We start from the raw sequence: 26,060 nt of genomic DNA on the forward strand, positions 1-26,060 counted from the left end.
GGACAAGAAAAGGGCAACAAATGAAAAAGTTTGAATTATGATTAAAAGCAGAGTGTGGAAAGGAAGAAAGAGAGGGAGTTTGAACTTCAAAAATTGGCCCTTAGACAGGGAAGTCAGCTTAAAAGGATGGAGATGAAGGCTGAAGGTAAGTTTAGTGAGGAGGAGAATGAGGATGAGCAAACCTATCATAGCCAAAGGTCTGGTGAGAAACTGTTTAAATATGTTTAAGCATTACCTAAATTTGATGAGAAGGATGGGAAGCCTTTTTCATCTCCTTTGAAAAGGTGCCTAGTGACCATGTGGGTTTTGTTGATCCAAACAAAACTTTTAGGTAGAACTAATGAGATATTTGCATAACTATCAAAGGAGGTAAAGGAAGCCATCTGAGCTTGTGCCAGAAGCCTCCAGACAACGTTTCAGGAATCTAAGGAGGGACCCTGGTCAAATATACATGGAGTTTGAAAGGATCAAACAATTTTGATAGGTGGATAAGGGCATTAAAAATAGAGCATGCCTATGACGGTCTTAAAGAGACGATTATTTTGGAGGAGTTCAAAGTTCACTTCCTGAAGCAGAGATTTAAAATGGCAAGATTAGCAGCCTAAAGATAATGATTGAGTTGGTCCATAAATCAAAGTTTGCCTTCCAAAATCAGTTTCAATTCGTGAAGGATATAAATTGGGGAAAAGAAAAATCTTCATGTGGGAAGGGTAAGTTAGATCTCGGTGAAGATCATGAGGATAACTTACCACAGGGTAAAAAAAGAAACTCTTGGAGAGGAAAGAGAAGTTGATAAGCTCCTTTGTTTTCACTGCAGTAAAGTAGGCTATGTGAAATCACTGTATTGGTGGGTTTGGAAAAGTACTGGGAAGCCAGTGAATTTTATTGGAGTGGAAACGAAAAGCACAGTGGATGCTAGAAAGCTGCACCAGAATGTACAAGCTGATCGGAGGTTGGTTGAGGAGGAAGTGCCAGATCATCTTAAACCATATACCTGCTTTTAATCATAATACCTGCGAAGGTAAAGGCCAGGAGCAGCAGATAACGAGGTTACAGTATTAAGAGATACAGAGCCTCTTAATCTGTGGTGCTGAAAAATGAGGAGCTATATACCTTTTGAAGGTCTATTGCCAGAAAAGGTGCTAGTAAGGGAATTCATGGTGAGACAAGAAGCACTCAAAGTGAGGTTAGAGTACCCAGTGAAGAGTGGGGAAGTCATGGTGGGAGTACTGGACAAACTCTCAGCTCCAGGAATACAATTTGTCCTTGCTAATGATATAGCTTATTCACAGGTTGGAGTGGTGCTTACTGTGGTTGAAAAGCAAGTCGAAACTTTGGCAGTTGAACTATTGCAAAGCACGTATCTTGGAATTTTTCCTGACTGTGTGGTAACAATGTCACAAAGCCACCAGTTGAAACAGGAGAGATCAAAGAGTACAGATAAAGTTGAAGTGGAATGAGCTGAGACCCTGTTTGATCAGATGGTGGAGACAAACCAGGAGCAGATAAATGACAAAGCGGAGATCTTTAGCTCAGATAAATTAACTGAGTTACAGCAGAAAGATGAAAATTTAAAGCAATTGTGTCAAAAGGCATACACAGAAGGAGAATCTGAGTGCATCCCTGAATGTTATTATCTTAAAAATAATATTTTAATGAGCAAATGGAGACCATTACATATTCAGGCAGATGAGAAATGGGCAGAAGTTCATCAAGTCGTATTGTCAATGGGTTTTGGAACGAAGGTGTTGTGAGTAGCGCACTAGCTACCATGAGGGGGTCAGTTAGGAGTGAGAAAAACTCGAGCTAAAATGCAAAAACATTTTTACTGGCTTGGACTGCACAAGGATGTAGTTGAATTTTGCCAAACATGCCATTCATGTCAGGTAATTGGAAAACCACAGGCAGTAATAAAATCTGCACCTTTAATACACATTCTTGCATTTGAGGAACCTTTTACAAGAGTCTTAATTGATTGCATACGACCCCTACTTAAAATAAAAAGTGGGAATCAATATTTATTAACAATCATGGATATGTCCACTAGATTTCCAGAGACCATTCCATTACGCAATATCACAGCTAAAAGGATTGTAGAGGAATTACTCAAAATTTGCATGAGGTACAGACTACCCTCAGAGATACAATCAGATCAAGGGTCAAACTTTACATCAGAATTATTCAAGAAAGTTACGGACAGCTTAGGAATAAAACAATTCAAATCTACTGCATACCATCCAGAGTTACAGGGAGTGTCCGAAAGGTGGCATCAGATATTGAAGCTCATGTTGAGGGGTTATAGTCAAGACTGTCCAGATGATTAGGATAAGGGAATTCCATTTGTGCTTTTTGCAATCAGATTTGCACCAAATGAATCGACTGAATTTGGTCCATTTGAATTAGTTTATGAGCATGAAGTGAGTGGAATGCTAAAATTGATTAAGGAGAAATTGGTAAGTCAGAATTCAGAGAACACATTTGAACTATGTGTCAATCTTTCGGGAACGAGTTAATAGAGTGGGTGAGTTGGCTGTACAGCATTTAAAAGTATCTCAGCATACAATGAAACAAGAAGCAGGCGAGAAATCAGAAATTTGCAATTTTGCTATCAGAGATAAGATGTTATTGTTACTTTCAATGATAGGTGAACCTTTAAAAGCAAGGTTTAGTGGGCCTAATTAAATCGAAAAGGAAATTGAGTGAGGTGAACTATTTGAAAAGGACTCCAGACAGAAAGAAATCTTGCAGAGTGTGTCATGCGAATATGCTCGAGATATTTTGACAGGGAAGGAAAGCCAAAGGAGCCTGTGTTATTGGTTACAATACAGGGGGAAGAACCAAGTTCAGAGGATTCTGATTTTGACATTCCTCAAATTAAATTGGATAATGAGGAAGTTGTCAAAAATTAGGATACATTATTGAGTTACCTTCCAGAGGAAAATCAAAATGACCTGAAAGAGTTCTTACCATCACAAGGGGAGATATGTGGAAATAAGCTGGGAAGTACTAACCTAATTATGCATGATGGAGATAAAGAAGATGCTGTTATGATTAACCAACATCCTTATAGGGATAACCCTCTAAAGTTGGCATAGGTTCAAAAGGAGATTGAATGCATGCTCCAAGATAACATAATAGAAGTGGGTTACAGTGAGTGGAGCTTTACCCATAGTAATGGTGCCAAAATCAGATGGTACCCAACGGGTATGTGTGGACAGTCACAAAGTCAGTGCAGTTACAAAGATTCATGCATATCCAATTCTGCCTTTGGAAGACTGTGTTGAGAAGATGGGACAAGCAACTTATATGTCTAAGTTGGACTTGCTCAGAAGATACTGGCAGGTACCTTTGTCAGAAAGAGCGAAGGCAGTTTCGGCTTTTGTAACATCGAATGGACCTTATCAGTTTGAAGTCATGGCCTTTGGTATGAAAAATGCACCAGCCACATTTCAGAGACTAACTAGTGAGGTCTTTTTTGGACTACGCAACTATCATGTATACATGATTTTTAGTCACGCATGGAAGGAACATTTGCAACATTTATCAGACTTGTTCGATCGACTTCGGAAGGCTAGCTTGATGATAAACCTGGATAAAACCTGCCAAAGCCCAAGTCACCTTCCTGGGCCATGTTATTGCACATGGACAAATGGCCCCACGGGATGCAGAAACAAAAGTGATTGGTGTGTTTTCCATACCTTCGACAAAAAGAGCAGTGCTACAGCTCCTGGGATTGATTGGATTTTATCAAAAATCGATGTAAGTGATGTGGATGTCGATGCTGTGCTCTTACAGGATGATGATGATGATGAGAAGGTAGAAAGATCTATCGGGTATTTCTCCAGGAAATTGAACGTTCTTCAGCAGAAATATTCGACGGTTGCAAAGGAGACTTTGAGCTTGGTGTTGGCGTTACAACATTTCAATGTTGTATGTTATCAATTACGTATCTGAGACAACCATCTACACTGATCATAACTCATTGAAGTTTGTGGAGAAATTTAAATACAAAAATGCCAGACTGTTTAGATGGACGTTTTTGTTAAAGCCATTCAATTTCACTATTGTGCATGCGGCAAAACGAGAAAACGTGATTGTTGATGCATTATTGAAGCTTGCATGAGAAACTGAGACACTCAGTCTAACAGACTGAAAAAGAATGTAGTTGTGCATGTTTGCATGTTCATACTCAATGTCATGTATATGTGTGCTTTAGGGCACAAACAGTTTCAGACTAAGGAGTTTTAAAACAAAGCCATCTTCGGATATTGATGGTTTTTTTTTTAAGGGGGAGGTGTGATGCTGCTGCTCCTTTAACAAAGTTATGTTGTCCTTGTTTTTTTTCCCCAGAGAGATTGTAAAAGACGCAGACTCCAAAATGTCTTAAGTTGAAGGGTTTTAGGACCAATGTGATTATAGCTAACATATACTGCGTCAAGCAGAAGCTTTCAAATAAAAAAAACTTGTACAATGAAAGGGGAGTGACCAGTTCTCCCAGCTCAGCTATCCTCTAGTTTGATTTTTTCTTTGACGTCTGGCTATTTACTGAAGGCAGTCAGGCAGTTGTAAAAGCTGCTAGACCCAAAGAAGCAGGTCCAGGCTGATCTCTCCTGTAAGACCTTGGGTTTGATTTTACCTTTTGTGCCAAGAGGTATTTATGGGGAATATTGCAAGTATTGGGAAAAGCATCATAAAGTTGGTACAGTCTGTTGGGTTTTCAGATCGGTTAAGTTATTCAGTATTCTGTTCTCTTTTGTTTGTGTTTCATTGGGTAATCTTGTAAATAAATTCTGTTTTGCTAAAACCAAGTGGTTTGACCAACTGCATGTCTCCTGGAATGACCATGTTTAAAACAACTAGCACAGTTAGGAACTGTGTTGTTTTCTTGAAATGTTTTGAAGGGGTCTGGCTTGGTCCATAACAAGTTTCTCTAAATTTGCAAATGGCACAAAGCTGGTGGTAGTGTGAATTTGAGGAGTATACAGAGATGCTTCAGATGTGATTTGGGCAAGTTCAATGAGTAGGCAAATATACGTTGTAGTATAACACCTTATCCACTTTGATTGCAAAAATGGAAGGCAAATTATCTGAATGTTGATCGCTTGGGAAAAGGGGAGGTGCACTGACACCTGGGTTTCCTTGTACATAAGTTGGTGAAAGGAAGCATATAGGTGCAGCAGGCAGTGAAGGAGGTATGTTGGTATTCACAGAATGTTTCAAATACAAAAACAAGATGTCTTGCAGCAATTATACAGGGTCTTAAGGAGACTGCGTCTAGAGTATTTTGTGCAGCTTTAGTCTTCCATATCTGAGGAACGGTGCCCGAGCTATGAAGGGAGGTTTAAAAGCCTGATTCCTGGGATAGCAGCTCTGACAAGTTAAAATTATATTCACTGGACTTCAGCAGAATGAAGGGAGAATCTCATAGAAACCATGATTTCTAACAGGGCTAGACAGGGTAAATGCAGGAAAGATATTCCTGATGACTAGGGAGTTCAGAACTGGGGGTTGCAGGATGAGAAAAACCGTTTAGGAATAAGATTAGAAGACATTTTTTTCATCCAGAGAGTAGTGAGCCTGGGGAATCATCTGCCACAGAAAGGCATTGAGACCAAAATATAGAATGTTTTCAAGAAGCTGGTTATAGTTCTTAGGGCTAGTAGGATCAAAGGATATGGGGCGAAAGCAGGTACAGGGTACTGAGTTGGATGATTGGCTATCATTGTATTTAATGACAGCGCAGATTCAAAGGGCCTCTTTTCTGTTCATTTCATTTCCGTATTTGAGCACAGATACTCAAGTTATTTTTGAGTTGAAAATAGATGGCATTCTGAACCATTTGTTCAATCAGAGAGACTGGATAATTCCTAACAGCAGCATAGCCTATTTCCTTGTATGTGTATTTCACTGAACTTCGCATATCAAATGATTGTGTAGTATACTTTCTTTCAAAAATATGTTCTCAGTGCCTTGTGGGAAGCTGTCAACATTTACTGCGTCAAATTCTATGTTGATCATAGGTGTCTTGTACGGGTTGTCAATCACCTGCAAGTTATCAGTCAATCCTGTGCCTGTCATAGTCATAAAACACTGAAACAGACCCTTCAGTCTAACTCATCACCAATCAGGCATCCCAATCTGACCTAATCCCATTTGTCAGTATATGACCCATACCCTTCTAAACCTTTCCTATTCATATACCCATCAGAATGCCTTTTCAATGTTGTAATTGTACCACCTCCACCACTTCCTTTGGCAGCCCATTCCATATGTACACCACCTTCTACATGAAAATGTTACCCCTCAGATCCTTTTTAAATCTTTCCCCTCTTACCTTAAGCCTATGCCCTCTAGCTTTAGACTCCCACATCATAGGAAAAATACCTCGGCTATTCACCCTATCCATGCCCCTCATGATTTTATAAATCTCTATAAGGTCACCCCTCAGCCTCCGACGCTCCAGGAGAAAAAGACCCAGCCTATACAGCCTCTCCCTATAATTCAAACCCTCCAATCCCTATCATCCTAACAATCCAGTTTATCAGTTAAGGTGTTGGCATTCTCTTTTTTTTTGTTTGTTTGCATGGTGAAGTTTGCATGGTTTGCACCTCTGCTCCATTCAGTTGTTGAGCAGAGATTCTAAGCTCCAAGTACCGATTGGGACTGATGGACTGTGGTGAGTCAGCACCTTATTATTTGGGGCTGTTCAATTTGAGAAACCTGGTGGCTGACAGGTGACATACGGTGAACCGTCCCACTATTGGAGACATCCTACACCACCCATTCTCCATGCCACTTGTGTTGAGTTTATCATTTGGAATTGCTGTCTCCTGCAATTTGTTTTTGTTTTTAAACTCATTTATTGAAAACTGAATACAGAACAAGCTTGACTATTCTAACGAGACGGGTGGGGAGTATTTTGTTTGGATAACTGATCTGATTGTAAACAAAGGAAGCAATACTGAACATAATTACAAAGAAAGCATGTTTACAGAGTTTTAATTTCATTCAATTGATAAAATGTGTACAAACACTGGATATTGCTTAAAAATGAATGATATTTTACAAATAAAATCACTTTGGCTAGAGTTTGACTGAAGTCAGTGAAATCTTTCACTGATGTTTTCCTCTGTTTTATCCTGGTCCTCGGCAGCTACCGGCATCTTTCTGTTCGGTGTTGATCCGCCGCCCAGCTTAACCAAATGTTGTCCCTCCCTCCTCTGCGACCGCTGAGCCCTTAGAGAGAGAGAGAGAGAGAGACGCAAAGTATAGGGGAAACATGAGAGGGGGGAAGTTTTTTGCTGACTTCAGTTTCCTTCCTCTCATCAATTTTATTTTAGGGGGTAATGTTTTCCTCGTGCTTCCTCCCGTCAAATGTTTCTCCTGTTCATTTTCATGTGCGCTAACTCACAAGGATTTGCTCTTCCCCCATCAAAAGTTACATTAAATTTTCTTGTCAGCTTTGTTTGGGGAAAAAAAGTCTTCATGGGATAATGTGTGGAAAAAGCAATGGAAATGAAAAGTGCGAGTGCATTTTTTGATTGAACTCCCCAGAGAATAAGCTGAGGAAAACAATTGTCACAAGCCTTTGTTCTCGGGGAGAATAAGTATCAGAGAGCCTTTTTATAAAAAGTGGAAGACTTACCTCTAACGTTACATCTCAATTATATATTTGAAGTTAATTCTTTATTAAAACATACTTGCGTCTATATTCCTGTTTAGATTTATAAAATGATGCATTAACTGGATGAGGAACAGAATTTTCCTACTTCAATTGAAATGCATGTACAGGGATCTTGTTCGGATAAGTGATGTTCGGATAACTGCAAATTGTTCTGTACTGATTTTTAAAAATCAGTTGTCGTTTGTTCCCCTTCCAAAGAAATATTGTCCTTGGGAGATAAATCTTTGCCAATGGATTTATCTGAACAAAATACAGCTTCAGGAAAAATAACAAAGCTGGAATTTCTTCAACAGAGTGCAAGTGTGGATAAATTAATGGAGACCCTTGGTTGAGGTCAAAGGAATGTAAAGAGCCATGTTTAGGATCAACTTAGTTTCAGAGTTGTTGGAAAGATGTTGTACTTGGTTATCAGTGTGCCTCTGGGTTCTACCTTAGATTCTATGTTGGATTTTAATGCTTTTGCCTTCAATTCTCCTATAATATCCACAAGGTAGTGGAGCTATTTATTCATAAATGGGAGAGGGCATGTCTACATGCACTGGACCTGTGCACAGCAAAACTAGGTATATTGGAGTTAAATCCCTCTGCTGTTGGTCCACAGTTCGTCATGGAATACCCTGTTCTGGTCTATTCCATTTAGCATTGTGTTTGTGCCCTGATGGTGTACACAGACTCTATATTGGTCAGTTGTCTGTTGTGAATATGTATTCTGTTTGAAAAATGACGACAAGGTCAGGAGTATTCTTTTTCTTTCAACAATCTGTTAGTTGTATCTTCCGGAAGAAAGAGTCAAGTTACATTGCAATTGATTTACAATTGGTGATAGACATGAAAATGAATAATTTTGTGTCTTTGCTACACTTGATGCTTGTTCGAAGTAGCTTTCAACATGAGAGATGAAGGGTAGTCGCTGGATTCCAATTCTCAATTTTGTTTTCAAGTTGATTTGTGTGCAAGTCAGAACACATTGCAAGATGTTATAAAGTAGCTATTCATAAATATAGAAAATATTCATATGTTGGATCTTTAAAATTGGGATTGCATTTGTAAAGAAAGGCAGCAGATTCCTTGCTGATGTTTGAAGTAATGTTGCGAGATATCATGGGTTCTGCAATCACTGTTGAAGCATCTCACAGTCACTCCCTCGCCACAGTATACCATTGTACTGGCATCTCTGTTGGGTCCATCATCCTAGTGTGACAGTATATACCCAGATGTGGTAATGGAGGAATTTGGCAAGTTGGCTGAATGGTGTAATTCCGTATAACTGCTAGGCTGTTGCTAGATTTGTCTGTGGAATAGCTTTTCCAGTTTTGGCACAGCCCGCAGCTGGGGATGATTGCAGGGCTGAGTTTGTCCTGTTAGAATCTGGGTATTGAGGTCAGTGTCAAGTGAACAATCCAGTTTATCCTTTAATGTTGATTTAAAGCATTCTTGATAAAACAATGGTAGGCTATTTCAGACAGTAGTTAACAGTCGATCGCATTGCATAATAACTAGACTGATTTAACAACCAGACCAGATGAGGAAGGCAGATTTTCTTCCTTAAAGCAAATTAGCTTTATGGCAATCAGGAAGTCATTACTTGTAGTAGATTTATAAGTTCCAGATTGATTTTAATTAGCTAGTTGAATTAAGATTCCCCAGCTGTCGTGATGAGATTTGAACTCATGTCTCTGGATAATTAGTCCAGACCCCTGGGCTATTAGACCAGTGATGTAGCGTATGCTACTGTGTACCCCTTTTGTCTGTGATTCGTTGATTTTGCCAGCTCTCTCAACACTTATAATGGTAAGTGTGACTTGTACTGCATGCTGTTAATATGTGTGTGAGATCATTGTTACTTGACTCTATTGAGAAAAACAAATTCTAAACTTTATTCTAAACCAAGAACTAACCAACTCAGTTGTTCATGTGATAACCCACTAGTAGTTTTTTTTCTTAAACCAAAGGTATGTTAACTTTTGGTTTCTAATGATGATCTGTTGTGTTGGTCAGACTGTTACCTTGTCTTAGATGTCTGTTAGCTTTTAAGCCCTCATAAAACCAGTTGATAAGTTGGAAACAAAAGAATCCTACAGTGAATACTAGGTATTTTGGTATTTTTCTATTACAGTTCATTAGAATCATTTTTTGGTTGCTACACGATAATGCTTTTAGCTAATTTGTGCTATAGTTTTATTTCTTATTAGCAATACTGGTGGAACTCCATTTTGCAGAATAGCTTTTAAGGCAATTATTGTTTTTATGATTGTTATGTTCAATGCAAAAATTAGGTCAGTATTTTAATGCTGAGATTTATTTTGATATCAAACCACAAATGTTATCTCTATAGAAATGAAAACTGCATGTCATTTTCATTTATTTTTCTTGTATTCTCAGCTATATTTTAATGGTTATGTTGTCTTCTATATCTCTTTTATAACAGCCCGAGGAGTCTTGGCTGTGAAGTGCGGAACCAATGTGTTGCTGCTGTTATTCGTTCACCTCCTATAATTGGTGACCTCAATCTCGTCAAATCTGCAAGCACTGCTAATGAATTAAGGTATTTTCACCCATAACAGGGACACATACCGTTTATGGTGCTGTACAATATTTTGCACACATCATTTGAGAGAAATATTTAACCTGATGTTCTTATGATTTAAAGGGTTTTGCAGCACACAGAGAAATGGGACAGAGTAGGCTATTTGTCCTCTCAAACCTGCTGTTTCTTTCAACTAGATCATGGCTAGCCTACCTTAATGCCATTTTCCTGCATGACCCCATATCCTTTGACATCTTTAATAGCTAGAGATCTTCCAATTTTTTTAATCTTGAATGTACTCAAGTTTCCACATCCCTCTAAGGTATAGAATTCTAAAGATTCGGTGCTCTATGAAGACATTTCTCCTTACCTTAGTCCTACATAGCCTATATCTTTATTCTGAGACTGTCCCCAATTCTAGATCCTACAGCTGGGAAATGACCATTTCCATTTGCATTGTGAGTATTGTAAGAATGTTATATGATTCAGTGAGTTCACATCTCATTCGTCTAAGCGCTAGTGAATATAAATCCAGTCTTCTTCGTCTTGTAAGAAAGCCATATTTGTGCATAGTACTCCAGGATATTAAAGAATTATGTAGGTGAGTCTCGCTGATGCCCCTGTACAACTGCAGCAAAACCTTTTTACTCCAGTACAGTATTCTCATCCTTTTGGAACAAAGGCCAAAATATAATTGCTTTCCGAATTGCATGCTGTACTTGACAGTAGCCATTAGTAATTTATGAATAAAGACACCCTATGGACATCTTCTCTCAATCTCTCATCATTTAAGAAATACTCTTTATTTCAGTTTTCCCTATCAAATTATATAGTTCAATCAATTGAAAGATGTTCTAATCAAATTTTCTAATACCTTAATATTCTTTTTAGCATCAGAATCTCATTACAATAACGAAGGCTGATGCTAATTGTTATTACATTACTTGCTATAGTATCTTGCTTTAGTAGATAATATCTTTTATATCATTTTAATGTCACGTGCTTGAAAATGTAGGGTTAAGGAGGCAATATAGTAGGACCTTGTCTTTTTAAACAGGAAGAAATAAATGATATGTTTATTCAGTGATGGGATGTGAATGCTACTGTTCAGATTGGCATTAATTGCCAATCCATAATTGTCTGTTATAGATGGTGGTGAACTGCCTTTGTGAATCACGGCCCTTCCCTGTGGTCTAAGTATGTGTACAGTGCTGTTGGAAAGAGAATTGATCCAGCAACAGTGAAAGAGTGGTAATATAGTTCCACATTGGGATGGCTTGGATGGGAACTTGCAAGTGTTGATGTTGTGCATCTGCCACCCTTATCCTTCTAGATGGTAGAGGTTATGGGTGGAAAAGGATAGCACAAAGTAGGAGTTCACTTTAGGAAGAGGTGGCATAGAGACCAACAATACATTTTATGAAGGGGCAGAGTGAATGGCAGAAAGTGAAAATTCGCTTCAGAAAAGAGCGAAAAATGAGTATTAAAGGGCAATACAGAGTGCAAGACTTCACTGGGAAAACAGAATACAGGCTTAGAAATTTGATGCACAGAGCAAGAGTTTACTTCAAGTAGTTGGAAACTAGAACTTGGAGACTGAGTAATAAGATGCCTCATATTCAAGATCAAGATGAGAAATCTGAGAATTGTGTCATTGGAACTCTATCCATGAGAGCATTGGAAATATGATCTTTGAGTATTGTTAAGACAGATCAATAATTTTTAATTAGCAAGGAAGTGAATGGAAATTGAATGTAGACAGAGAAGATCTTCTCAAAGTTCAGTTAGAAACAAAAAGACTGCAGATGCTAGAATCCAAAGTAGACAAGCTGGAGGAACACAGCAGGCCATACAGCATCAGGAGGTGGAGAAATCTATATTTCGGCTATAATCCTCCTTCAGGAATGGAGATGGGGGTACGGGGTGCTGCAGATAAAGAGGGGGTTGGGTCTGTGTGGGGAGAGGGGCAGAGTGGTGAGGTAGTGATAGGTGAATACAGATGGTGGGTATGAACTTGTTGGTTGATGGAAGGAATGAATCCAGTTGGTGGCTGGGAAAAAGGGTTGGTAGGATGAATGGAAGGCTGGAGGCAGGGCTGGAGAGGGAGTTGGGATGTGTGGGAAGGTAATTTGAAGTTGGAGAACTTAATGTTGAGTTCTCCAGGCAGTAGGCTGCCCAATTGGGAGATAAGATGTTGTTCCTCCAGTTTGCGGTCTGATTCACTGTGGCCGAGGATGGACATGTTGGAGAGGGAGTGGGAAGGGGGCTTCAAGTGGGCAGTGACCGAGAGGTCAGGCTGGCCCTTTTGGGTCTGTCTGAGGTGCTCTGTGAAACGATGGCCCATCAGGCCACCATCTTCCACACTGTCCGTGACCTCATCACCTCCGGTGATCTCCCCTCTACCGTCTCTAATATCGTAGGCCCCCAGCCCTGCACTGCCCAGTTCTACCTGCTCCACAAGTCCAACTACACTGACCAAACCATCATCTCCGCATGTTCCTGCCCCACTGAACTGATTTCTTCCTACCTCAACTCTATTCTCTCCCCTTGGTGCAGGCGCTTCCCACCTACATCCAGGACACAACCATGCCCTCCACCTCTTCAGAAACTTGCAGTTCCCCAGCCCCCAGTGCTGCTCCTTCACTATGGGCGTGCAGTCTTTTTATACACGTCCATTCCCCACAGTGCCCTCTGTTTCTTCCCCTCCAAGGACCCATACAATCCCTTTCCACGAATACCCTCCAACATCTTGCCGAATTAGTCCTCACCTTCAATAACTTTTCTTTCAATTCTTCCCATTTCCTCCAAATCCAGGGGGTGGTCATGGGCACTTACATAGGCCCTAGCAATGCCTGCCTTTTTATCGGCTACGTGGAACAGTCCCTCTTCAGCACATACACAGATACTCTTCCCCAACTTTTCTGCCGTTTCATTGATGACTGCATCAGTACCGTATACTGCATCCAGGCTGAACTGAAGCAGTTCATCGACTCTGCAAGCAATTTACACTCTACCTCAAATTCACTTGGCCTATCTCGAACACCTCCCTCCCCGAGCTTGACCTCTTTTTCCATCTCTCGCGACAGTTTATGGACTAACGTTTACTACAAACCCACAGACTCTCATAACTATCTGGACTACACCACCTCCTACCCTGTATCCTACAAAACCTCCATCCTGTTTTTCCAATTCCTCTGTCTCTGTTGCATCTGCTCTGATGAGGAGACATTCCACTAACAAGCATCCCACCTATTTTCACTGTCTATCATCCAGACAGCCCTCCATCACATCTCCTCCATGCCCCACTTCACTGCTCTAAACCCCCGCATTCCCCACCCACTAAATGTAATAAAGACACAGTCCTCCTTGTTCTCTCATTCCATTGCACTAGTCTCTGCATCCAGCATATCATCCTCAAACACTTCAGCCAACTCCAACTGGACCCCACCACAAAGAACATCTTCCCTTCCCCACCCATCTCTACCTTCTGCAAAGACCATTCCCTCTGTCACTCCTTGGTTCACGCCACTCTCTTCCCCTGCGACCATAAAAGGTGTAAAACCTGCAGGCACACTACCTCTCTCCTACTATAGAAGTTCACCTGTCTCTTCAACCTAGTTTACTCCATCCGGTGCTCCCAATGTGTCTTCCCTACATCGGGGATACCAAATGTAAACTAGGGGAACGTTTTGTTGAGCAATTCAGCCAGGCCTATAAGGGCCAACCTGACCTCCTAGTCACCGCCCGTTTCAATTCCCTTTCCCACACCATCTCTGAAATGTTCGTCCTCGGCCTTCTTCGTTGTCAGAGTGAATCAGACCGTACGTTGGAGGAACAGCACCCAATCTTCTGTCTGGGCAGCCTAGAGAACTCAACAGTGAGTTCTCCAATTTCAAATAACCTTCCCACCCATTCCCTGACTCCCTCTCTAGCCCCACCTCCTCCCTTCCATTCCCCCAATCCTTCCTTCCAGCTACTAATGGGATTCATTCCTCCCATCAACCGACCAATTCATACCCACCATCTGTATTCACCTATCCCTACTGCGCCATTCCAACCCTCTCCCCACCCATAATCCGCTACCGCCAAACCTTATCTGCAGCTCCCCCATATCCCCATTTCCATTCCTGAAGAAGAGTATACTCGAAATGCTGACTTCTCCACCTCCTGATGCTGTCTGGCTTGCTGTTCTCCTCCAGCCTCCTGCTTGTCTACTTCTAAAAGTTCAGAGCAAGCTGAATGGCCAAATGGCCTACTTCTACTCCCGATTTAAATGTTTGGAAGTTGCAGTCAGAAACCTTGATGAGTTACTGCAATACATCTTGTTAGTGCTACACCTTACTGTTACTGCATCAACACTGCTGTAGTGTATGTTTTTACATTTAAACAGCAATAAATCTTCACATTTCAAATGGGAGATTACTTGACAGATCATGTTAAAATACAATTAAGCTCTGTTTCCCATATTGAAGATTGGTCTTTGATTTAATCACTAGGTGATTCATGCTTATTAAAAATTAAATGTTGTGGCTGTAATGTATTAAGCATACTGCATTGATGGGTCATTAAGTTTCAGTGAAAGGTGAATTTGTCACTTATTCAGAACAAATTGTATAGTAAACTGTCTGTAAACTCCTTTTACTCAGCCACTCATCAGTAGCACCTTAAATTTACTTCTCTTTGAGTTTGTCTGTACTTGCTTTCAACAGTCAAGCAATCAGCAGTTCACTTTTTGTACCTGTCATTTTGGATTAACATGCCTACAGGAGCTGATGATGTGCTCCTCCTCTTGTTCTCACGTGCTCAGTATATCGGTGGCATCTGACCCCTTTTAACTTTCAGCCAGTCTCATTTGATAAAGAGCGTAAAGTTAGTGTGGCTGGTGACAAGAATCTGAAATAATTCCTTGAAATACACACAGGAAGCATTGTGTTTCCAGTTTTTAAAAATATATTCACATGATATAATGTCAAGTGCTTTGCCAGTAAAAATTTGAAATGTGTTAGATATGTTAGAATAGTTTTAATGTGATCTTGTTCTTTGAAAATAGGGGTTCGAGTGTCCCTGAAAATGACCGTCTAGCGTCCATAGCAGCTGAACTGCAATTCAAGTCATTAAGCCGACATTCCAGTCCCACTGAAGATCGTGAGGGTAAGGAAGTGGCGGTTCCTTGATGTAAGGAACTTAAGATGGTGTTTTATAACAGCCAATAACTGACCCTGTCCACCCTATTTGCATCAAATTGCTGAACACCCAACTTCCCTTCCTGGCCACTGTTTACTGATTTTGTTAATGGTTTTCTCTCTTCACATACTGTTCTCATCTCCATTAAATCTGCTGCACCCAAAAAATTAGTTAATCCCAACCACCCCTAACTTTACAACCTTCCTGTCATAACTGGAGGCTCCCATTTATTTTCTTTGAATGTTCTGTCACCTCCCAAATCATGTCTATCTTTCTTGCAATTCCATATTTGAACTCCTGCAATCAAGGTTCTGCTCCAGAGCATTTGAATTCACAAATGACTCCCAAGTCTCTTTGTACTTCAAATTCATGAAATCTTTCCACATTTAATAGTCTACACTGTTATTCTTTCTACCAAAGTGCGTAACCTACACTTCTCCACATTGTATTCCATATGCTACTACTTGGCCCTCTCTCCTAGCTGGCCAAGCCTTCCTGTAGCCACCCCACTTCCTCAGTGCTACCTGCCCCTCCACCTATCTTTTTGTCATCTGCAAATTTAGAATTAATGCCTTCCGTTCCTTTGTCCAGATTGTTAATGTAAAACATGAATAGTTGTAATCCCATCTGCCATCCTGAAAAAGACCCCTTTATCCATATTCTTTGCCTTCTGCCAGTCAGCTAGTCCTCCAATCCATGCCAGTAACTTTCCCCTAATACAATGGGCTGCTATCTTATTTAACAGCATCCCATGTGGCACTTGTCAAAGGCCTTCTGGAAATCCAAATATATCACAGCAACTGGCTGGGTTTTGTTTAACTTGCTCATTACATCCTGAAAGGATTCCAACAGATTTGGCAGGCATGACCCCCCCTTGACAAAGCTGTGCTGCCTCAGCCCTATTTGACCATGCATTTCTGAGTACTCTGCAATCTCATCCTTAATGGACTCTTTCCAGTGACTGAGGTCAGGCTAACCAGCCCATTGTTTCCTGTCTTCCATCTCCCTTTCTTAAACAGAGGTGTAACGTTTGGCATTTTCTAGTCCTCTGGGATCCTCCCTGACTCAAGTGACTCCTAAATGATCACCACTGATGCCTCTAACATCTCCTCAACTACCTCCTTCAGAACTCTGGGGTGTAGTCCATCTGGTCTGGGTGATTTATCCACTGTCAGACCTTTCAGCTTTCCCAGCACCTTCTCCTTAGTGATGGCTACAACATTTCCATCTGTCCCCTGACTCTCTCGAAGTTTCATATGCTGTTGGTGTCTTCCATTGTGAAGACTAATGCAAAGTACTTATTCAAAACCTCCGCCTTTCTTTGATCCCCATTACTAGTACTTCACCCTCCTTTTCTAGCAGTCCAAGGTCAACTCTTGCCTCTCTCTTTTAGATATCTTAGAAAAAAAATTGCTTGCAATTTTCATTTATTTTACAAGCTAGCTTACTGCCCTATTTCATCATCTACTCCTGAATGCTTTTTTAGTTATCTTCTGCTGGTTTTTAAAACCTTCCCAATCCTCTGGCTTCTCACTAATCTTCATTGTATGCTTTTTCTTTTACTTTTGTACTTTCCCTGATGTTCCTTGTCAGCCATGGTTGCCTCATCTTCCCTTCATGTTTCTTCTTCCTTTGCAGGACTTTCTGCTTCCATCACAGATTACCCCCACAAACTCCTGTCATTGCTGCTCCACTATCTTCCCTGCTCGGCTCCCCTTCCAATCATCTGTGTGCAGATCTCCCTCTTAAGCTGCAGGGTGAATTCTGTCATATTATGGTCACTGTCTTCTAAGGCTTCCTTCATCTTAAGTAATGTCTTCCTCATTATACATCACCTAATCCAGAACTGCCAGTTTCCTTTGGGGTCTGCCGCAAGCTGGTCCAAAACAAAATCATCTCATATGCATTCCATGAGTTCCTTTTTTGAGATCTGTTACCAACCTAATTTTGCTCAACAATGCATGTTGAAGTCCCCCATGATTATTGTAATAGAGATTGCTTCTTGCATCCCTTTTCCATCTCCTGTTTCCCCCCACCCCCGACATATCCTGACTACTGCTAGGAAGCCTTAACACAACTCCCATCAGGGTCTTTTTTACCTTTTGCGGTTCCTCAACTGTACCCAGACAGACTCTGTGCTTTCCAAGTCTGGATGTAATGGATCTTTCCTTTCAAAGATGTGTGGAATTATCTCTGATTCAGTACTCTCTCACACAGTGTCAATATGGAAGATATGTGCAGGGTGGGCCCTAACACAAACTTTGCACATTATGTTTAGCCTCATTGACTCACGTTAAAATGTAACATCTTAGCTGTAGTAACCAATATCACTGTTCAAGGATTAATAACATCTGATGCAATCTGCAATCAGGAAATTGGATGCTTGTGAGAGATGAGCAGTCCTTGGTTATTACAACTTCTTTCATCTTTGCAATGTCTGAAGAAGCTGCTCATTGGTCAGATGTGGCTTAACCATGTGCAACAGAAACCAGAGCTGACTTTTTGAGTGCAAGTGCATTTTTATTTACAGAAGTGCAAGATAACTTAGTGATGTAATTGCAATAATAACTTAGCTGTATAACCTGTGTACCCAGGTATATTTTGTCTTTTACCTCCCACTATGTCAACTTGAAACCTGATTACTGCAGCTGGGATGGATGCCTAGAGTGTCCAGGCCCACTGAAAATCTGTCATTCAGTTGCAGGCTCACCCTTCTCAGTGATGACATACAAACTTTAGCATCATAAGCAGATGGGCCTCTCTGGAATCTCCTGGGAGGAAGTTTCTAGAGATCCTGTGTTTGACAATTCTTCCTAATTTTGCAACTCCCCATCTTGCTGGAAGGAAGAAGAACCTGAAATGAGCTACGGGTCACTTCTGGCCTTGCCATGAAACTGAGCACATGGTTAGAACAATACTGTAAATTTGTGTGTCTGTCAAGTAGATGGTGTACTGGATCTGACTGTCCATGGTGGTTGCCAATCTCTCCATGAAAATGTCCAGATGACAAAGCCAGCATTGGACTGATGATATGGGTGGTCTCCTCTAACCTTTTGATCCAGCTTACAGAATGCCTCTGTCAAATTTGCCTGATGTTCCTGTAACTGTCTGTGTTTTCAACAATCAGTAATGGCGAGACCACGGGATCAGTGTTGGCTTAGCGGTAATCAGGTAACTGTTCTCAGGCAGTCCTCTGAGTACCAGAGGGCTAGGGCATTACTTCCCCCGTTTGTTTCACAGATTCAAACTTGTGATGCGCTCACTAGACTGTGCTCTTCAGTCAAATCTAGAAGAGTTGCTAGCAAGGTGAATATTTGAGCTTGTTGTTTGAAGATCTAGCTGAAAGTCTTGTCAGTACATCCTCTGAGCTGGAATTAAGGGTCTTTGTGACTGTTTTGGAACAGAGGGAAATTGGATACTGCTGCAGCTTGCACGAGCAAAGAAAGGGAATCAGTTGTGTAAGACAGATAAAGCTTTGCAAATTAAGAATGAGTTACTGGCGATCATAATGGGGGTAATGCGCAGCCCAGCATAATGAAGCTTAGTAGTTTGGTTGCTCTTTGGGATACCCCTCTCCCCATGAGTTGTCATGCTCTTCTCCAGCTTGCTCAAATACTTTTTTTTCGTGATGTGAAGAGTTTTATGTCCACCACTTCGCCATTGTTTTTCACCTTCTCAGATCAATTGATAGAAAGTTTTTTCTGAGACTGTGATTAAGTATGCTATGATTGGAAGAGCTGTTGGTGGTGATGCAGTAGCGGAAGGGATGGTGAGGTGACCCAGTGAAGGAGTGAGAAATACAGAGAGCAGGAAAGGTTAGTAGTTTGGAAGGAGAGGATGTGTGAGAGCCATTGAATGTGCAGCTCTTGGTGAGAGTATGTGCAGTGGCCTGTGATTTTGATGTATCTGAGAGAAGATGGTGGCGCTTGAACTCTCAAAGCACAGAAGATGACTCAAACATCTTTCTGTGGTGCTTTGCATTCCATTTTATCCAGGCCACTGTCTGGGTCTAGGCAATTTGCCTGGCGTAGCCTCCTTTGCTGGTTTGCATGATAAATCACTGCCCTCCTTTCTACAGTACAGTCCACCAGCACTCCAGTCACTATTAGCAAAGCAGGGAGCTAACTTAATTTTCTGGGCCATGTCTTCCATGATGATGGCACAGCATCACAATGTGAAGGGCAGTTCCTGGCTTGCATTATGTAATTGGTTTGCAGCTGGGCTTTAAATATCGTGCCAGTGGTTTGAATACAGGAAGGTCCTGACAGTAGTGAGTACTTCTGCATCTTCTACAATGTTCTAATTCATGAAGTGAAGTATGAAAAGTTGCCTGAGAAAAACCACATAGTCAAAGTGGATAGATGTGAAGTTAGAAAAGCACAGCAGGTCATCATGCTGTCCGACCTGCTTTGCTTTTCCAGCTTAACATCTATTGACTCTGACTTCCAGCATCTGCAGTCCTTATTGTCGCCATAGCTAAAGTGGGCCTCATTCTATCAATTGGCTTGACAAAACACTTCTAACTCCAAATGAAAAAATTAATATCTACAGTGAAAGTATATTTGAGAAATTTCAAATACAAGAAATTGATGAATTACCAAGTCTTGATGGCTTGCACTCATAGCTTTATAAAGAGGTAGTTACAGAGCTAGTGGATGTACCAGTCATCTTCCAAAATTTGCCAGATTCATGAATGATCCCAGTGGATTGGAAATGTGATACCATTGTTCAAGAAAACAGGTTGATGTTAGGCGTCAGGAAAACATTAAAGAAGTCTTAATAATGCACTTTGATAACCATAGCATGATTTTATGAAAAAGATTTTTGACACATTAATTTTTCAGGATGTAACTAGCAAGGTACGTAAAGGGGAGCTAGTGTGCGTAGTTTACATTTTTTTTTAACGGTATTTTATAGACTACCATACAAAACGCTAAATATGTAATATAGGGGTGATAAAATTGAGTGTGTTATGTTAACATGGATAGAGGATTGGCTAACAAATAGGAAGCAGTGTGTCAGTGGAAACGGGACAAGCTGTATCTAGTAGAGTGCCTCGACATTTACTGTGAGGGTCAGAGTTATTTACAAATCTATGATTGTAGTATGATAGAAACTGAGACGGTGGAGAGAGGCTGAACAGGAATGAAATTTGTTTACTGATACTCAGAGACTTGGGTATGTAGTCAGTTCTGCTATTATGTAGTAGTTCCGTTCTCGAGCAATCCCGTATTATAAGAAAATCACATAATAGCAGCACCATTTAAACTAATGGGGCTGGATTCACATTATAACCAATACACATCGTAAAAGTTTGTGTTATAGAAAGTGTCCCCACTTCATCAATTCTGTTATAGCGAATTTGCATTAAAGAAAAGCATGCTATAGCAGAACAACCTGTACATGGAATGTCAAAAGAAAATAGCACGCAGGTAGAACAAGCAGTTAAAGAAGGCACATGGCATCTTATTGCAATGGGATTTCTGCACTTTAAGCCCCACCTGGAGTACTGTGTGGAGTTTTGCCCTCCATATTTAAGATATTTTGCATTGGAGGTTGTACAGTGATGTTTTGTTAGGAATTTCCTGGGATTAGAGGGGTTTACAATATAGGCTAAGAAAATTTGGTCCTAAAGGTTTTATTGAAATAGAATTGATTCCGAAGTAGGTTTGATGGAGTGGATACTGAAGTTGTCTCTGTTGGTTGGACACAAGGACATTAGATTAGATTACATTACAGTGTGGAAACAGGCCCTTCGGCCCAACAAGTCCACACCGACCCACCGAAGCGCAACCCACCCGTACCCCTTACCTAACACTATGGGCAATTTAGCATGGCCAATTCACCTGACCTGCACATCTTTGGACTGTGGGAGGAAACCGGAGCACCCAGAGGAAACCCATGCAGACACGGGGAGAACGTGCAAACTCCATACAGTCAGTTGCCTGAGGCGGGAATTGAACCCGGGTCTCCGGCGCTGTGAGGCAACAGTGCTAACCACTGTGCCACCGTGCCGCCGACATGGAGAATAAGATTTAAATCATTTAGGTCAGAAATGAGAAGTGTCTTCATCCTAATATTGTGAATTTGGAATTCTGTGTGCCAGAATGTTGAAGATGTTCCATTGTTAACTATATTTAAGACTGAGGATCCATGTCATATTTTTTATGTTTGACATCTTTTCAGTATTAATTACATTGTAGTTGTAGACTTGACTGAGTTTACTAATTTGTTTCCCCAGAACCTATATATCCTAAAGGAGATCCCAGTGTTAGTGCACGCAGAAGCTGGGAGCTTCGCTCTCTGTTAAGTCAGCCAAAAGGTAAGAACATCATTCTGAATATGCAGATTGATGCAATTTGACATTTTTTCTGTAAAAGTTGGGAGTTTTGACACTGTTTAGAATATTTTGCCTTTTAGCTTGCTGTCAGTTTTATTTTAAACAAAATGTGTCATATTGACTTAGTTCCCTTGGCCTCGACAAATTAGCATCTGCAAATCTTTTCGATAAAATTGTCAAATTTGGCAAGAAGAATACACAACAATGTAGTATTTACATAATTTATATTGCACAGTTTTGAGATTTAAAGGGATTGGGTGACCTGGTAAATTAATCACTTTAAGTTAGTGTACAGGTACGCCAAGTGATTTGTAAGGCAAATGGAATTTGTTGTTTAAGAGTTAATAGGTTATAAAAGTGCAAGTGCTTTGCTGTTGTTGTACAGAGGGTTGGAGTACTGTGTATACTTTTGAAGTTCTCACTTCCCTACGTTTTAGGTTTTTCATGTATCCTCACCAATGCCACTTGCCATTTTCTTGATGTTTGGAATGCACTGGTGCTTAATGATATTTGATTGCACTACAGCTTGGTTTTGCGCACTCACACTTGGTCTGACTCACTATAGTGAAGTATAATTGTGTGTAGTTCCTCAATTGCAATACGATATTATCTTATTTTCTGTCACCTGTGTGTATTGCTACTAGGTTACTGCACAACTTGTCATTAAGATTATATTTTGTTAATGTCTGATATTGCGTGTCCATGCTCTGAAAACTATTGGACAAATCAACACAAATTGTGTCTATGCCAGACAACCATTGGAATTTGTAGTTTAAAAGGCAGGAAAGTGAAAATTGAGCATTTTTTCCTTTTCTTGTCATTTTCTTCATCTTGCCTAATCCAGAAGGTGTTTGATGCACAAAAACCACAGCCCATCAGAGAACAAGTCACGAACAAACAAGTGACCATCTGCATTTGCTGTATATTGATCATGAGCAGGAAATTTCTTTGTTAAACTGGTGCTGTGAGATGATTGTACCTAATTCAGCATAAACTAAGCATTAATTTTGGAATGTTTTGGTTCTTAATAGTTCAGTTACTCACTGGATAAATTTTCTAAACTATGTGAGAAGACTGTTACCCTTTATGTTAAAACTTATATTGGTCATATTTGGGCTTTGGCATATTTTCATGAGATCCATAGGAATATAAGAATTAAGAGCAGAAATATACCACTTCACCCTTTTGAGACCTGCTCAGCCATTCAGTAAGATCACAGATGATTTCGTTGTTGTCTCAACTTCACCTTTCTATCTGACTCACTTGTGTTCCCTGATGAGTGCAGTTACACTTTGGTTAGTAGTAGTACAGATTTTAGCATGTTCCTCAATCTTATCTGTTTCCTCCCTCCCTCATGTGGATGGTGACGGATGTTTGGCACATCTCAGCAGGGGTTAAGAACCTCTGATTTATTATTATGTAAGGGTTTGATCTATTGGCAGTCGTTTCATTACAGGGATATCTGCAGTGATTCCAGCACAAGTCACTGATTAAGGATCAAGAGTAATATGTTCAACTAGTTTCCCTTCCGAAACAATATCCGGAAGCTCACTGGCCCCTTTGCTGAGATTCATTTAACTTAGCACATGCTTAACATTAAAGTAACAATTGGCCAGTAAAATTCCACGCTATGTATGGGCGGCACAGTGGGTGGCACAGTGGTTAGCACTGCTGCCTCACAGCGCCAGAGACCCGGGTTCAATTCCCGCCTCAGGCGACTGACTGTGTGGAGTTTGCACGTTCTCCCCGTGTCTGCGTGAGTTTGCTCCGGTTTCCTCCCACAGTCCAAAGATGTGCAGGTCAGGTGAATTGGCCATGCTAAATTGCCCGTAGTGTTAGGTAAGGGGTAAATGTAGGGGTATGGGTGGGTTGCGCTTCGGCGGGACGGTGTGGACTTGTTGGGCCGAAGAGCCTGTTTCCACACTGTAAGTAATCTAATCTAATCTAATATAATGTCTCTACTCAGTTGCTGGAAATCTCCTTCATCCAATTTACAATCTTACTATTGAAATATTTCTTCTTAGCCTTGATACCTTTTTTCTCTGATTTGCTTCCATCTCTATTTTACATGTACTGCTTCCCTCCATAAAGCTACACGAACTGCTGACAAATATCAGAAGGAGCTCAATTTACTTAAAATAGTAATTAATCTGTGAAACATGACACAAACTGAAAAAATTATTTTGTAAATGAAATGTTGCCTAATCTACAGAGGCCTTATGCATTTAGCATTGTGGGAGAAGAAGGCAAGAAGATCTCACCAATTATTTGATGTATTTTACAAATTGAATGTGTTTGATTTCCCAGATATAGCTGCTAAGCAAAGTCGAATTGACATTGTTCGCAAGTCAATTAAATCCTTTGAGGAGCAACAGAACCAGCAGATGAAGCAAAAGAATATCATTGGCCAAGTCTGTGACATTCCGAAATCTTACGATAATGTCATGCAAGTTGGATTAAGAAAAGTAACATTTAAGTGGCAGAGAGGAAACAAAATAGGTAATGTCAGAGTTTTGGATTTAAAAATAAGCATTCAATTTGCACAGTTCTTATGTATAGAATTTTGAAAATGAGTATTAAAAATATTCTTGCTGGGGTCCAAATTTGCAGCAGAATATTGATCCATTTTGCATTTTCCCACAAATAGCGATTCTAAATGTTTGAAAGTAGAGATTTGAACGTGAGATTTACTTACGGTGATATCACAGCTGAACCTGATAACAAAAGTCTTGCATTAATATCATGATGTTTGTAGTCACCAACAGTTGCAAAGCACTTTACAATCAACAGTAGAGTGTATTCACTGTTGTAGAAAACCAGTCATTTTGTGTGCAGCAAGTACCCTTAAATAGCAACTGATAAAAGGCAGAAGATATATTTCAGTGATCTTAATTGAGAGATATATCTTGGCCAGAACAGAGAATCCCTCTGCTGTTTTACAAAATAGTACCATAAAATATTAAAATATAGCCACTTGAAAGAGCAGATTTCACCTTAATTTACCTCTTCACTCATAACACAGCACCTTCAACAGTGTTCTGTTGTGCATTGGACAGTTCTCTGACTGTTGTGCATTGGAGTGTCAGCCTTGGTTTTTTTTAACCTCTTAGAAATGGATTTGTAATGCACATCTTTTGTCCCCAAGGTAAGAATGCTACCAACTAAGCATAGCTAACGTAAATCACTTCATATTTGGAACAAAATCAGAAATAGTTGGAGAATCTCAACAGGTCTGGCAACGATCTGTGGAGAGAAAGCAAAATTAATATTTCAGGTCTAGTGATGACTCTTCAGAATTTGATATTTGGCCTGGGTTTGTCATAAGGTACTCACGTACATTTCCATTTTAAGGAGGGTGTATTGAATCAGCAATGGAAGCCCAATTTGCCAAATGTGGCAATGCCACTTTTGCACAGCATTGGTCAGCATGCTCAGGCCTTGGCTCAAGGCCTTCTGTGTCTGTGATTCCATGGCTGCAGTAGTTTCTTTCATATAATGGATCAGTTACTCTGAGACAACAGCTGAGGTACAAGTTGGCAAGTGAAAGAACTCAAATCTCAAATTCATTTTGAGGAAAAGGAATCCATAGTTGAGAAAAACACATTGCAGAATTATAAGAAAACTGTGACAGGTATCTGAAATGGTAATAAAAATGCTCAAAATACCAGGTTTGTTAAATCGACATTATGAAGTTGTTTCTTCCATCGTATTCGGCCAGATTACAGTTTGACTTTGTTTTACTTTTAATGGTTTATTTTCAATGTTCTATTTACAGAACAGCCAGTTGCTTTTCACTTTCATCAAAAAATTCCTCATTGTCAAATAACCTCTTTACCAGCACAACATTCAAAAGTTTAAATTCAGCCTTTTACACAATTATTTTCTCTGCCAATATTGCAATAAAGATGAAATCAGAACTGCTGTTTGATGCCTGATTCAGCATAACCTTGGATAGAAATTAACAATCACTTGTTTATTTGAAATTATCAACCCATACCTCCTAATGCAATAAAAACAAATTGCTGGTGAAACTCAGCAGGTCTGGCAGCATCTATGGGAAGAAAGCAGAGTTAAACATTTTGAATCCAGTGATGACTCATCAGAACAGCTGGTCAAAACTGATATTTAAGCTAAAGACAAGGTTTTTTTGGGATGGAGGAGAGGGTGGAGAAGTGAGCAGACAGGTAGAGATGGAGCCCACACAGGGAGGTATAAAAGGAATAGGATGATTATGGAGGGCAGGCCAGGATGAAAAAAACTGAATAAGTGATCATAAGAGTGGAGGGTTACAGAGAATGGGTAGTCTGTGCTGAATCAAAGCTATT

The 26,060-nt window shown here is 40.2% G+C and overlaps 1 protein-coding gene across 6 annotated transcripts in view; it reads left to right on the plus strand.

Moving 5' to 3' along the window:
- The window catches only part of map3k4 (mitogen-activated protein kinase kinase kinase 4), a 215,982-nt gene that overhangs the window by 163,601 nt on the left and 26,321 nt on the right, over positions 1 to 26,060 (plus strand). For all 6 annotated transcript variants that reach the window (XM_043696303.1, XM_043696302.1, XM_043696299.1 and 3 more), the window contains 4 exons: positions 10,113 to 10,229; positions 15,262 to 15,362; positions 21,637 to 21,717; positions 24,043 to 24,234. In XM_043696303.1, coding sequence (XP_043552238.1) covers positions 10,113 to 10,229; positions 15,262 to 15,362; positions 21,637 to 21,717; positions 24,043 to 24,234 — 491 coding nt within the window. The remainder of the gene's footprint in view (positions 1 to 10,112; positions 10,230 to 15,261; positions 15,363 to 21,636; positions 21,718 to 24,042; positions 24,235 to 26,060) is intronic.

Source organism: Chiloscyllium plagiosum, chromosome 9 (assembly GCF_004010195.1).
Source record: "Chiloscyllium plagiosum isolate BGI_BamShark_2017 chromosome 9, ASM401019v2, whole genome shotgun sequence".
Taxonomy (NCBI): Eukaryota; Metazoa; Chordata; class Chondrichthyes; order Orectolobiformes; family Hemiscylliidae; genus Chiloscyllium; species Chiloscyllium plagiosum.